This window comes from Hippoglossus hippoglossus, chromosome 15, assembly GCF_009819705.1.
Source record: "Hippoglossus hippoglossus isolate fHipHip1 chromosome 15, fHipHip1.pri, whole genome shotgun sequence".
Classification (NCBI taxonomy): domain Eukaryota; kingdom Metazoa; phylum Chordata; class Actinopteri; order Pleuronectiformes; family Pleuronectidae; genus Hippoglossus; species Hippoglossus hippoglossus.
This window is the reverse complement of record NC_047165.1, coordinates 15203705-15217358: the sequence shown is the minus strand read 5'-3', so window position 1 is coordinate 15217358 and position 13654 is coordinate 15203705. Positions and strand designations below refer to the sequence as shown.

The window sequence follows — 13654 nt, the reverse complement described above, 5'->3', positions numbered from 1 at the left end:
TCTGTTTTGAATGGGCGCGGTGGCTGAGGCTGCAGCTGGTAGAAGCAGAGGAAGAGCCAGAGGTGCAACTGGTTCACCAGCCTGACCAGCACCAATGCCCCCTGTTGCTGATTTGCTGGAATAGCATGTTGTGGCTCAGTCCGAGCTATTTTGATTCCAATTTCCTGAGCCAGGGGTGTGTACATGTACAGGATTTTTTATTTTTTTCAGAGCAGCCACAGAATTGACAACTAGCAGTTCATGTGGAGATGCTTACAATAGCTGACTACACCTCTAAGCACTTGGGTTTCAAAATGCCTGCGAGATCAAATCAAGGTTGACCCAGACTGACCTCACACAGTGACCACAAACAATGCACTCAAACTCACACATGCATATATATTTTCACATGACATGAGACTTCAAACTCATAAAAATCACAGACCTAACTCAGTGCAGAGAAATATGTTAGTAAGCAGGGAGCGAATACACCAACATGTTGTCTTTATAAACCGGAGTCTGTCTCTCCAGGGAGCAGTGGACAGTCCAGCAACCAGTTCCATTTCAGAAAGGCCAAACGATGATGGGAGGAACAACATACCATCAGTTGCTAGAAAACAGCAGAGAAAAAGCCCCTTCTGTACCCTCTGGTGAGTACATTTAACAATGCGAGATGTAACAATAGTGTAAAAACATACAGAGCACATGACTTGTATCAGAAATGTATGTCCACATGTGTTTTTAATCACTGTCAAAAAGCCTTGGGTGAAGCATAATCAAATTATTTCCTGATCCCAAACCAATCAGAGGGAAACACGCAGTGAAAAGGCAAACAGTATCTCAAGTTAATCCTACGTTTAGCCCAGATTAATTGACAGCTGTACAACATTTGAGAAGGGAGAGAGAGACAGAGAGACAGAGAGGGAGAGAGAGCAGGATAACTGAGAGCTGTGTAACTCACACAAACACACAGCTAAGGCAGAAGTGGACAGGGCAACTTTTTTCTCAAGTCAACATATTTAACTATGCCTTGTTTTTAATATAAAAAATAGTATAAGACGGACGGACGTCGCAGCTCATCCTACAGTAGATGAAACTTTTAAAAGTCTTTGACTCTGACATCCACTGTTAGTGTAAAAAAAAAAGTTAGGAAGCTTTGTGGAAACCTAAAATTATTGTCCTTTTTTGGTCAGCACGAGGGCAGGATACCTACATACTGTACCTCAATAACACGTTCCATGACTGCACTTTACTGCTATGTGCGTACTTTGGCATCATTCAGCATCGCAGGCCCCAAAACGGCTAACTGTTTATTACTCGCTTGCCACTAAAGGTCACCTGAGGTGGCAGTGAAACAACGGTAGCCACTGACAGAATTATTCATGTGCTGCACAGACACAGAGTAAATTGTGAAAACAGAAAGTTGCAACATCAATATTAGAAAAATATTAGATCATATAAAATATCCACTAGCCGTGCCAGAGAACGACAGGTATTTTTTAGGGGAATTATTATCATTTTCATTAAAATGTTGAATGTGGTTGCACCAATTTATCATTTAAGTATTCTTTTTTTCCCAAAAATAAATAAAGTTAAATTATGAGGACATCTACCTTAGATGTTTATTATAACACTGTGCTAATAATGACAATAGGAATTCTTATCAAAGCTATGGAATGAGAAATTGAGAGTAATATGAATATTATTAGTTACAGGAGTTCTAATTCTAATCAGATAATTTAAATAAGAATAATAGCCTCATAGTGATAATAATAATAATAGACTTGTATTTCTTCAGAATGCAGTTAAAGGATTTAATATTTACACTTTCTATCCTCCACTCCTGTTCATGACTGCGCTTGGCTTTCTGATGACATGTCTGCCGACTGTCCCCTCCGAGATCAAAGTCACAACTGAGATGGCAACCACATATTCTCTCTTATAATTGTTCGAAACCAAAAAACTGAAAAAACACACACACACACACACACACACACACACACACACACACACACACACACACACACACACGGGTACAGGCTACATTTGACCAACGGCAGTCCCGCTGAATCCCCTTCCAATGAAGTCCCCACCCATCTAAATCAGCTTTCAATCGGTCATTCATAAAGTTGAGCAGACAAATTTCGTCCGCCTGCAGGACCAGCAGAAATAATGCATCCCCAAAAAAATGTGTCCATGTTTCTGCCATTAACTCCCCTGCTACTGAAAGTCATTACGCGCCGTATTTCTGCGTAAAATGCAACTTAAGTGCTTTACAAAAATACCTACTTGCACCCAGGAAACAGTCCGTTAACCTTCTGAAACAGCTTGTTGAAGACGGACCATCTTCCATGTCGGATTGTGAGCGCAAAGGGGGGAGAGGAGCCTCGGAGAAGAGTGCGCCTCTGCAGCAGCAACTTGGTGCGCCTGGGCGACAAAATACAACAACAAAAAAAGAAAAGAAAAAAGAAAAACTATTCCAGGACGCGTCGATGTGATGGTGGTGTCCTCGGTGCTCACGGTTCAGGAAGGGCAAGAAGAGCAGTGCGCGGCCCCAACCACCACCACCGCCCCCCCTCCGCCACCGCTATGACCCAGCACCGCTGGCCGAGGTGTAGCTACAGTCGGTCCGCCTCCTCGGCGCGCTGGCTCCGCTGTGCTGGATGTTCAGCAGCAGACTGGAGGAGCGGAGGCGACGCTGCATAGACACAGAGCGATGGGAGTGTAAACACACACACACACACACACACACACACACACACACACACACACGCACACACACACACACACACGCACACACACCAGCACACACACATGCACGCGCACGCACGCACGCAAGCATACACACACACACACACACGCGGAGAGAGAGAGGGAGAGACAGGAGCCAGCCAACGTCAAGTCAGCCACAACAACAAGTCACGACTTCCCTTCAGATTCTCATAATAAAAGCCCCCAACAGCCAGAATGCTGTGTAAGGAGCCTTGTAAGAAATACTATATTTAAAATGTTTTTTGATATAGTAAGTAGATTAAACAATAAGTTATCAAAGTCATGCTGTTTAATCTGCTTACATGTTATAGGGCTATGGCTTATGCCGACATTCTATTACAACAAATGGTAAATTGAATTTGAAATTTTTTTTCCCAGTATTATTCAAGAACTCGAGTTTGCTACAAGTCCCATTCACTCATTCATGAACACAATCAATCAGCAATATGCCACATCATTCATACTGTCGCCACAGCCTTCAGAGAAATTTGGGGTTCAGTAACTTGCCCAAGGACACTTCAGAATGCAGAACGGAGGAACCAGGGATCAAACCACCAGCCTTCTGGTGAGTGGACGACCCGCTCAACCCCCACGGCCACAGCCACCACCAACTATAATGACAGAGTGCTTAAATCATATCTTATATTCAAATATAATTAACTGGTTATCATTACTATCAATGTAATATGATATGACACAGCCAGTAAACTTTCTACTATAAAAAACGTATTTGTTTTATTCTGAAGGGTGAATTGTTGGTGTTTCCTGTGTTTTGCAGCACTTGACGTGTCTGGTCAACGGACTCCTCCTGACGCTGCTGGGCCGAGCTGCTGTTCCCGTTCCTCAATGTGTCTGCGTAAAAGGGGCCGAGCCTCCTGCGCTGCTGTTTCCCGACCCACCACTCACCCGTCAGGGAGGAGACGGACACATCAACGAAATGTGCTCGTGTAAAAATGAACAAATTAACATTACATTGTTTTAAGAACCTGGGTTTAAGCATCTTGGTGCCTCACTGATACGCCACTTGGCAAGGCACTGGTTTACTCCCTGGTCTTGGGGTGCCAGGTTCGAACCTGAGCAGAATGAGGGAATTGGAAGAAAAGAGACTGACACTGTACGAACCAAGTGTCTAATCCAGCTTGAAATTTCACATAAGGTTCCTAAGTAAAACAAGATTGTTCTTTCTGCCTCTTTCGACTGTTGATATTTCAGCTCCTGACCTGCGCAGAATTGAATTTACAAAAGGAATGTGTTCAACTGATTTATTTCACCGGGCCAGCTCAGTCGTACATTTACATAAATTATAATTGTAAATATCACATCGAATGGGAACAATAAAATAAATCAGGTATATACTTCAGCACAGGCCTAAAAGTCTGCAAAGACTACGCAGCTACAGTGAATCTGAAATATTTAGACTAGATGCTCTCACTTGAATAGAGGAGCTGAGTTATAATAATAATAATTATAATAATCATGATAATAATAATAGGCCTTTAAGGCCAAGGAATGCATCACCCCTCCTGTTTAGGAATAGCCATATTTACAGGACACTGGCAGAACAAAACAATCCAGACACTTGTGCCATAAACCTACATAACATACAGTTTATATAAAGATCTTGGTTTAGATTACTTGTAGGCTAGAATATACATGCGTGTAAATCTTCAATGTTTAAATAACCAATCTGCTTTTCTCTCTGTGTGAATAGTTAAAGTGAGGATCCCAAATGAAGTGAGCTCCCTGGTTTCACGTTGTGGATGTGTGCTATGTGTGTTATCAGCGCCCACAGAGAGCACCTGAACAGCCCTGAGAGTGCAACATGATACGCCATCAACTGTGCACACACACACACACGGCCGTAGCATTACATACTGATCGTATCGAAAGAATGAGAGAGAGAGAGAGGTGTGGGAGCTGTTGTGTGTGACGTCAGCATGTGCGCTATCAATCTTTGGCATTCCTGCACTCTCGAGCAGCTGGTCTATTCAGAGGTCACGTATGTAACATAATGGATTCTTCCTGACACATTGTAAAAGCCCTTATATGTAGAAGCAACCTTAAGGAAACACATCAAGCAGCTGATGTCACATGTGTGATGCTGCCTTTTTGAGAGTATATCAATAAAAACATGTAGATTCAGCCATTTAGGTGACGTTAACATGCAAACCACAGTCAGCCTTTCATTTTAGGAGACATGCAAATCCTTTAGATACCATTTTAATCTGATTTCTACTTCATCAATACTCAGAGCATTAATGAGCTTTATTTCTAAATCATGAAAGTAGTGATGATAAATTAAGGTTGTAAAAACGCCAGCAGACACAAGAGGCTCTGAGTGGATCACCGAGCTCACCTCCGTGCTTCCTCCCGGTTTGAGTTTGGACAGAGAGCAAACACTAAAACATTTCCAGCAAAGTTCGTGACTGGAACTTGATGAGCTTATGTGAGACGGTTATGGACGGAGAACTTAGAGGGAAGTGTGGTGGATCACAAGGGGTGCCACAACTCTGTCTGTAACCCACCGGTGAACCCATCTGATCTGTGGCTCTGCAGAGGGGCAGAACTATCCCATAATTATCACACAGCGGGAAGTGAGTGGCCAGCTGGACCTGTCGAATTAAATCCACATATAGTATATATTTGAATGAGTCCATGTGGTTGAAGACAAAGCTCCGATAGACAAAATGAAGACATGCATGAGTTGTAATGTATGAGAATATAATGGTAATTTCAATTCGTACACCATTATGTGAATTCTGTTTAAATGTTAATATACTGTATATGAGACATACCTCAGACTCATGGTTGGGTAAAAATACAAAAGCAACAGAATGATCCCAGCAAATCTCGAGCTGTCAGATGTTTCCTGTGCTATTTTTAGCGAGCTGCATTTTGTTAAGGACACACTGCTGCGCTGGTTTAAGGACTAGTTTAGAAAATCTTCCTCTTACCCTGATATCGTAGGATTGTTTTGAATAAGTTTACAATTACTTTTAATTTGAAAGTGTTGTAACTATATATTTAACATAGCGATACAGCTTCTCCATTGATATTAGGACAATTCATTCTGGATCTCCTGACATTAAAACACTGAAACACATAATTTGTCCTGGGCAGTGAGGGAAGACATCTTAACATTTGTATTTAAGTAAAAGTGGAAATACCATGTTGTAAAATGACTGTGTTATTGTTGTGACTGAAATGTACATATTAGCTCTTTTATTGTTACTGATGCACCAACGCAAAAGCAGCATTTTACTGTTGCAACTGCATGAGATAAAGCTGAATTTGACCATTTTGACACTAAAGATTAATTTTGTCAAAGATTCATTTGTTGATAATTAAGTTGAATTGTGCAAATGATTGTTGTCTTCAAGCAATCCCCCAAATTATGAATTTTAATAAAAGGGAAATTAGCATTTGGGAAGCTGGAAACATGTCAGGTCCAATTTCAATTACCATTGGATTACAATTTCTAAGAGAGCATCATATTTTATAAATTCAGCAGGTATTTTTAGTGTAGAAACCTTAATTTGCAAGGTCATTATTTACTATAGCTCTCGAATCAATTTAGTAAATAGGTAAAATTTCTTTCAAATATAAGCATAATGTTGCTGACACACCTCAATTGTACTTACAGTACTTATACTTAAAATATACTTGTTCTTGTTTATTGAGCTGGGCAGAGGTTAATATGGAAATGAATTGCTCATAGGCACAGGTCAGCAGATGGATTTTGTGGCTACTGTGCGTCACAGTATCTTTTTATTAGTTCGGATACATTTGGAATAAATGAACTATAAGCACCACAAGACCCCAAGAAACTCTCAAAATGTCCGACAGGCTTCTCTGTAGCTTGATCTGTATGAATTTTGTATATCCTTTCTGTATGGAGTTTGGGCAGTGTGCATGTCAACATTATCCTGCCACCAAATCCCATATCCATCTGTGAATGGATAACATGTGTGTTACAGAGAAATTTATGGAAATCAAAAAGGTGATGTAAGAAGCTGAAATCTCCCCTGTCCTAATATGGAATGTGTGTGTGTGTCACATGCAACGGGCTCCTATGGCTGTTGATAGAAAAGTCCAGCTTTACAATTGTTCGCCGGGGGATCAACAGCTGACTGAGGAGCGAGGTGGTCGGCAGCCATGCTTAACTGTTCTCCCCTCTCGGCTGTTTTTAGCAAACCTCCTCCTGATGACTGCGGCCTCTGTCTCCTGACGTAAGAGCTGCACATCTTCAGACGTGTGTGCGCCCGTTCACATACGCACACACACACACACACACACACACACACACACACACACACACACACACACACACACACACACACACACACACACACACACACACACACACACACACACACACACACACACACACACAGCTTTACCCCCTACCCCCACATTACAGACCTCATCCACTCAAGCACATTTCTCATTCAAGGCACTGTACGAGGTTTTTGCTCACTGCACACACACACGCTTCACACACACACACATGCCCCAGATGTAAGTGAAACGTTTACAGATCACATGCAAGCACACTTCAAACAGGACACAGGAGCATACTTACATCTATGTAGGCACAAACACACGTGCACACACACATACACGGACACGCACACTCACATCACATGCGGCAGACACACACCACAGAGACTTCCAGTCCCCTCCCCCAACTGAATAGTCTGTTCTGACAATCCACAGGACAGCCGGAGCATTGACGTCAGAGGCAGGCCCATGAAAATACAGGGTCCCTGGGGGGCTGAGGGAGTTATGCACATCTTCACAGCTTGGCTCGCAACTAGTTCAACAACCAGCGAGCGTATTGCTGCCTGTGTATGCTCCTATTTTGACGGAAAATGCAACAATTAAAAAAAAAGGAGCTCCACATTTACACAAAGCCCAGCGTGAACAAATTTGCATGCAACTGCAGTGCGAACCATCTCAAATGTGACGTCAATGGACGTCACTGCACTGCGATCCATTAGGAGGAATGTGAGATAGGTGCATAATTTAGGTTAATGGAAATACAAATCACAGCACATCATTACCTGCCCTCTGTCGTCTTAGTAATTGCCATTTTGAATAACTGTTGTCAGACCACAGTATATTAGACGTACCCAGAGGAAAGGTTTGTTGCTCGCTCAGACATCCTCACGCTCCCAGGAGGAAATATGACATCTTTGTTTATCGCCCAATGTTCTCAACCTCTTTCTGTTTTTTTTTTCTTCCTCCTCTTTTTATAAGACATCATTAGGACACCAAAGCCATTAATCTCATTGTTCTCTCTCGTTCTCCTCCTCTCACCTTTTCTGACAGTGGCATATTATGTAACATGGTCAGTTTGTCCATAGCCAAATACAGTGTGTTTTGCATCGTCTTAGCTGTGAATAAAAAAGTGGTTTTCTAATTTGAACTTGAGTCTCACCCCACTTATTCATAGATTTCAGATATATGTGCTCACTATTTGTCTGCTGACAGTGTTTTACAGTATTCCCATCATTAGCTTGTAGCTTGCTAGCTTTATCAATCCTTTGTTGCGTGTTGTTTCTCACATAAAATCACAAATAGGAAAATACAAGAAGTTTGAATACAGTGATTTTAAGGCTCAGGATTACATGTCTGCAAAAATGAATGGTTAATGGGTGTTGGATTATTAGAATCATGACCATCTTCATCGCCTGTTGGATTTATATAGTCCAGGATAAGTACATATGAGTCCTTTAAGAAAGTGTTAAAGGGATATGATCTGGGTCCACCATAACTGAAATGCATTTCCAAGAGGTTCAGCATCAGTGATGTTGGTCCTCACTCGACTTAAAGTATATCATTATGGCCGTCTAGTCTTGAACACTTGTTGGATTGAACCATAAAGAAAAGAGACATGTGACGCTTTTTCAGTTTAGTAAAAAAAAAGTTAAAAAGGCCAAATTCAATGGTAAAGGGAGCTTTGAGACAGAGGCTGAAAAGAGGAGCTGCAGCGTAGGACTGTATCAGGAAGGTGATGTGTTTTCTGAACATTAGAGCATCATAACCTTTTCAAGTGCTAACACAAATTATGAATCTGAGTATGAGAATAATACATCTCCTTTAAAACAGGTGATTCTTGGGAACTTTCAGTTGCCAAAGAGAAATGTTTCCTTACTTGTTGCAATAAAGTTGAATATATAAGTTCCTTATGAGATCAAAATGCAAACATTCAGCAATTTAAAGGTGATGCTCTATTCTATTTCTTTTAAATGGTATAACCAACACAATCTATTCCGTAGAATGTGCTCTATCCAAATGCTGGTGAATTATGAGGATAATTTTGAAACGCCTTCTCCTCCATATGGGAGTCCATCTAAACCTCTCCTCTGTGGATATGTTGAGTGGCCATTAATAAAGCTCCTCAGCTAACAACTGACTGTGGTAGTAGAGGCTTGTCAACAGGAAACATGCTGATCTGAAAGTTGCCTTTTATGGACTCAATGACGGTAACAGCGAAATTCTCAAGTAACCCGAGGAGGCTGAGGGTCCGAACTTTGAGGTTGAGCTGATTAATGAAACACAGCCCTGTTCTTTCCATTATGGTGTATTATATCGTATAGGCTTGTGCTGTCTGCTGTGCTTCGTCTGCAGTTATCTCAGACATACAACAACCTTGCTCCCATTTGCAGACTCTTTTGCAGCAGGCCTTTACAAATCCACCATCTACAGTGTGACAAGCCCCTTGCTAAAAGCTGTGCTGCAGTCTCTCTGCACAGCATGAATGGGAGCATGACAAGTAGCTGTTCGGGTTCCCAAAATGGTTGAGATGAGAGTTTCAGTACAAGGTAGGAGGAAATTTCCACATGCAGGATTATGGACTGAGTAACAGGTTAATGCAACCTATAATTGTTGAATAATAACAATTTATTATTTATAATATTTCGTGACAAAACTAGACACATGCTACTAATTACTGTATAGCACATCTCTGGTAAAGCTGAATGTTTCATTTTATTAGCAGACATGTTGTTCTGAATAATTAAGAGGAAAGGTTTCATCATATCATTGACCATTTATCTCTGCTCCATGGAGGTCAGAGGTCTGGGCAAACTGTAGCTCCCCTGGAAGCTGATGGGTAGCCTGTTATTGTGCATCACTGAAACCTGAAGCAGGTCACTCTAAACAGAAATAAAAACATTCCAATATCAGCAACATAGATTTGTAAGGCAGCCCACCGAGCAGAAGAGCGTAGTCTGACTGCAAGATTACGCTTTTGCAACTTTAGAGGACGGCTAAAATCACTAATACCTACATTCAATGCATCAAACCCACTGTTAGCAGTTTATGTGGTGCAGGCTTCTCAAATGTACAACGGTGCTACAACTCTTGTCATATGATATCAAGCAAAAGAGAGAGAAAAAAATGTATTTGCCACATTTTCACAATTTCTCTTCACCAAATACAACTGTGAGTACAGTGTTAGTTTTGGAAATATTACATTGTCTGTTTAAATTATTTTTAGTTAATTTGTCAACAGAAACAATGTGAATTAGAAAAATAACCAACAGGAATACATTTCATTATTTGACATTATTATTATTATTATAAGAGTATATTTGTTTATCAGCTTGGACCTACATTACCATCTTATATGGGATTAATTGTGTTTGCACGTCTAACCCATTTGGTAAACCCATATGGGTGTTGCCCATTCTCAGCCTATCCAACTATTTCCATTAGTGATTCAACTGAGACCCACAAAGGGAGACCACTTGGCCGATATGGGACCTACCCGGAACTCATACATCAATTACCTATTTATATACTACCTTGGACCCATCAGTCTATATGGGATTGTGTTTTTACATTTCTAACCCATTTGGTAAACCCAAATTAGTCCCATTTGCATTGCCCATTCTGAGCTCATGCACTCATCTGTTAGAGCCAAGTGGGCACCAAATGAGATGCCCATTTTAGGCCGATACCCACTTGGTGCCCATGTAGCCCCAGACAAAACCATGTTGGGCCCATATTGACATGTTGGCTGGGACTTTACACAACAGTTGAGCTTGAGGGTTGTTACGAGAGAGGATGGAGTTGATTAGCACTAAGTTATTATGCTAGCAGTTATTCAACACAATACATAAACTATGTATTTGACATAACTACATTACAGCTATTTCTTAACACTCTGAAACAAAGTACTTACTTACTATTTTGTTCTTTTCAGTTTTTCAGAATGTGGCTTATGTATCCACTGTATGCATTTTCTCTTTTCTTGTGGTAGGGGGCGACACTCCAACTTTCTGGTGGTAAGCTGTTGGCCAATTCTTACACATTGGCTCTTTAATGTGGCCATTTAACCAATCTAATGCTTTCACTGTGGCTCAGTTTGATTCAGACCTCAACTGCACAAATAAATTCAAAAGGAAAGAGAATTTACTTGGATAATATTACGCATTAAATGAAAGAAATGCTGATAAGGTTCTTATCAATGCACAAGAGAAAACAGAAAGTACGTCCAGAGAGCACATAATGGACGGGGGGGGCAGATATGTGACGTTGAGCTGTGCGGAGCGCTGCAGTGGAGGGAGCCGCAGAAAGCGCATGAATAAAAAAACCAACATTTAAATAGGTGGAAAAAAACGTGATGAAAGAAGTCTACAGGGGTGGGGAGGGGGTGGTGGGTGTATCTGCGTCAGAGCTGGAGCCAATGAAGTCAGAGACGGGGCAGGCTGAAGCAGGAGATGCTGTTACTGCCACTCACAGCACCCGCCTGGGCCTCATGTCCTCTACGTCACAGAGCTGGCACAAATTATGCCTGCCTGAGTGTTTGTCAGACACACACACACACAGACACAGACACACACACACACACACACACACACACACACACACACACACACAGTAAAATGTAATTTATGTGCATCACACACATATACCACAGCATTCACAACATTTAAATTAGCGCGTATACATGTATTTTATTTCACCTCAAGTATAACAAATATTCCGTTTTGAATTCATATTTCTGAAAAAATACAGAGCTGAAAATAAATGGAAACTCATTTTTTTCTCATAAATCAGCAGTTTTTTCTATACATTATTCTTTGCACCTTATATAACGCAAGCTGTGTAACGTAAACGTATCTAAATAAATCTAGCATGTAGCCTAATGGCCAAATGGCTTTCTTCAGTCAGTATCAGAGGATGAATGGCAAGATTAATTTATATTATACATTAAATAGAATGTTTTAAGATTAGCTCTGAAGGGTATTTAAACGTTAAGGGATTGATTATGGATTTCCCCCTTAAATAAATATAGATTTGCTTTAGTAATTTGATAATAAAAGCCTGAAAAGCTGACAAATTAAAAACCATTATTTCATTCTTAAATGTAGAAACTAATTCACAAAAACATATTCACACACACACGCACACACACACACACACACACACACACGCAGCTCTCTCATATGCAAATCCTGGTTATTTAGATTAACGGGCAGTGTTTCTGTTGGCACCACTTCTGACCCAGATTATCACATCCGTATTTCTAGAGGATGATAACGATGATGAGCATGTGGTCAGAGGTCTGTTGGGAGGTGGGGGATGAGAACGAAAAAAAAAGAAAACAAACAGTGCTTATTTGCTCTGCTGACGTCACGCGCTCGTGTAAAACGCTTCACTGTGCAATCTTGTAAAACTGCAGGCAAGGCAGGAGGTCAGACGTGTGTCTTCAGATGTGCACATGAAGGCATCATGGGTTTAGCACACATGTATAAAACACGCACACACACACACACACAGGTGCAAATGTAAAACCATAATGGAAATGTGAAAATATGAATTCTATTGTTTCTGCATTTTATTCATATTTTTTCTCATCAGGGACATTAAGCTTTCCCCCACAGGTCAACCAGTGTGATGATGTTTCTCAAAATGATTTATAATCACATTCAGTTTTTTTCCTTTTTCTTTTGTGCTTCTGACGCTGCTACAAAAAGCTCTGCTGGCGGGAGTCACATCGTTCAGGTGATGACGCAAGCAGGAGACATGAGCCATGACCTCATCAGCTCCCCATCAAACCATCACTCTGCTCTCCACCTCCCACACAAACTCTCTTTCTCTCTCTCGCACACACACGCAGACACACACAACAATGATGAGTTACTACTGTTTTTCAAAAAAGGCGAACACCCTGCTTCAGTGTGAGCACTCTGCTTGTTAAGCACACGTGTGCTGATGTCTGAGCTGGCGTGCACACAGAGTCCTGGTCAAAAAAGGCCTTTCAAGCAGCGAACACACAGCCTGTCGGAGTGTGCTTCTTGTGACGCTGCACGGTGTGTGTGCAGTGAGACTCACGCATCACATGTGAACACACATAATCTGCAGCACAACAGTACAGTTCATTTTCACGCATGTTGATTTTATTTTTCCACTGACCATTGAATATTTGATTTCAATTATATTTCAAAAATATAAATTAATCCCAGTGCAATTAAATTATTTTTACCAATAACCAAATTAAACAAAAATATATAAAAATAATTTACTAAGAAATTAGGCTTGAATGATTTGGAATAAACTAGTTTAATACTCAATAAGGAACAGAGAGAGAGAGAGAGAGAGAGAGAGAGAGAGAGAGAGATCAAGCTCCATATTGAGCTCAAAGAATTTGGGGAGTGGCCGGGGGCTGGGGGGTGGCTGTAGCTGGGCGCCTGCAGCCCTCATCAGAAGCCAAACAAAGTCATGAATCATAGGTGGGAAATCATGGAGCTGACGTACGGGGCCTGTCAATCTCTCAGAACAGGTCGAGACGGCCCAGCAGCCAGGTGTCAGGTCTGCGTGTTTACTGATAACACATGGACACAATCCATTCATGAAGGAAACACGCACACACACGCACACACACACACAC

At 41.2% G+C, this 13654-nt stretch overlaps 1 protein-coding gene across 6 annotated transcripts in view; it reads right to left on the bottom strand.

Moving 5' to 3' along the window:
- The window catches only part of pde10a (phosphodiesterase 10A), a 55873-nt gene that overhangs the window by 34436 nt on the left and 7783 nt on the right, over nt 1-13654 (bottom strand). Inside the window, exon 1 of one of the 6 annotated variants that reach the window (XM_034608368.1) lies at nt 2269-2785. The exons of 4 other annotated variants lie outside the window; for them this stretch is intronic. In XM_034608368.1, the coding sequence (XP_034464259.1) occupies nt 2269-2332 (64 nt within the window). In that variant the 5' untranslated portion in view covers nt 2333-2785. Of the gene's footprint in view, nt 1-2268; nt 2786-13654 lie in introns of those variants that run through there. One more of the 6 variants, XM_034608369.1, reaches the window with a different exon arrangement.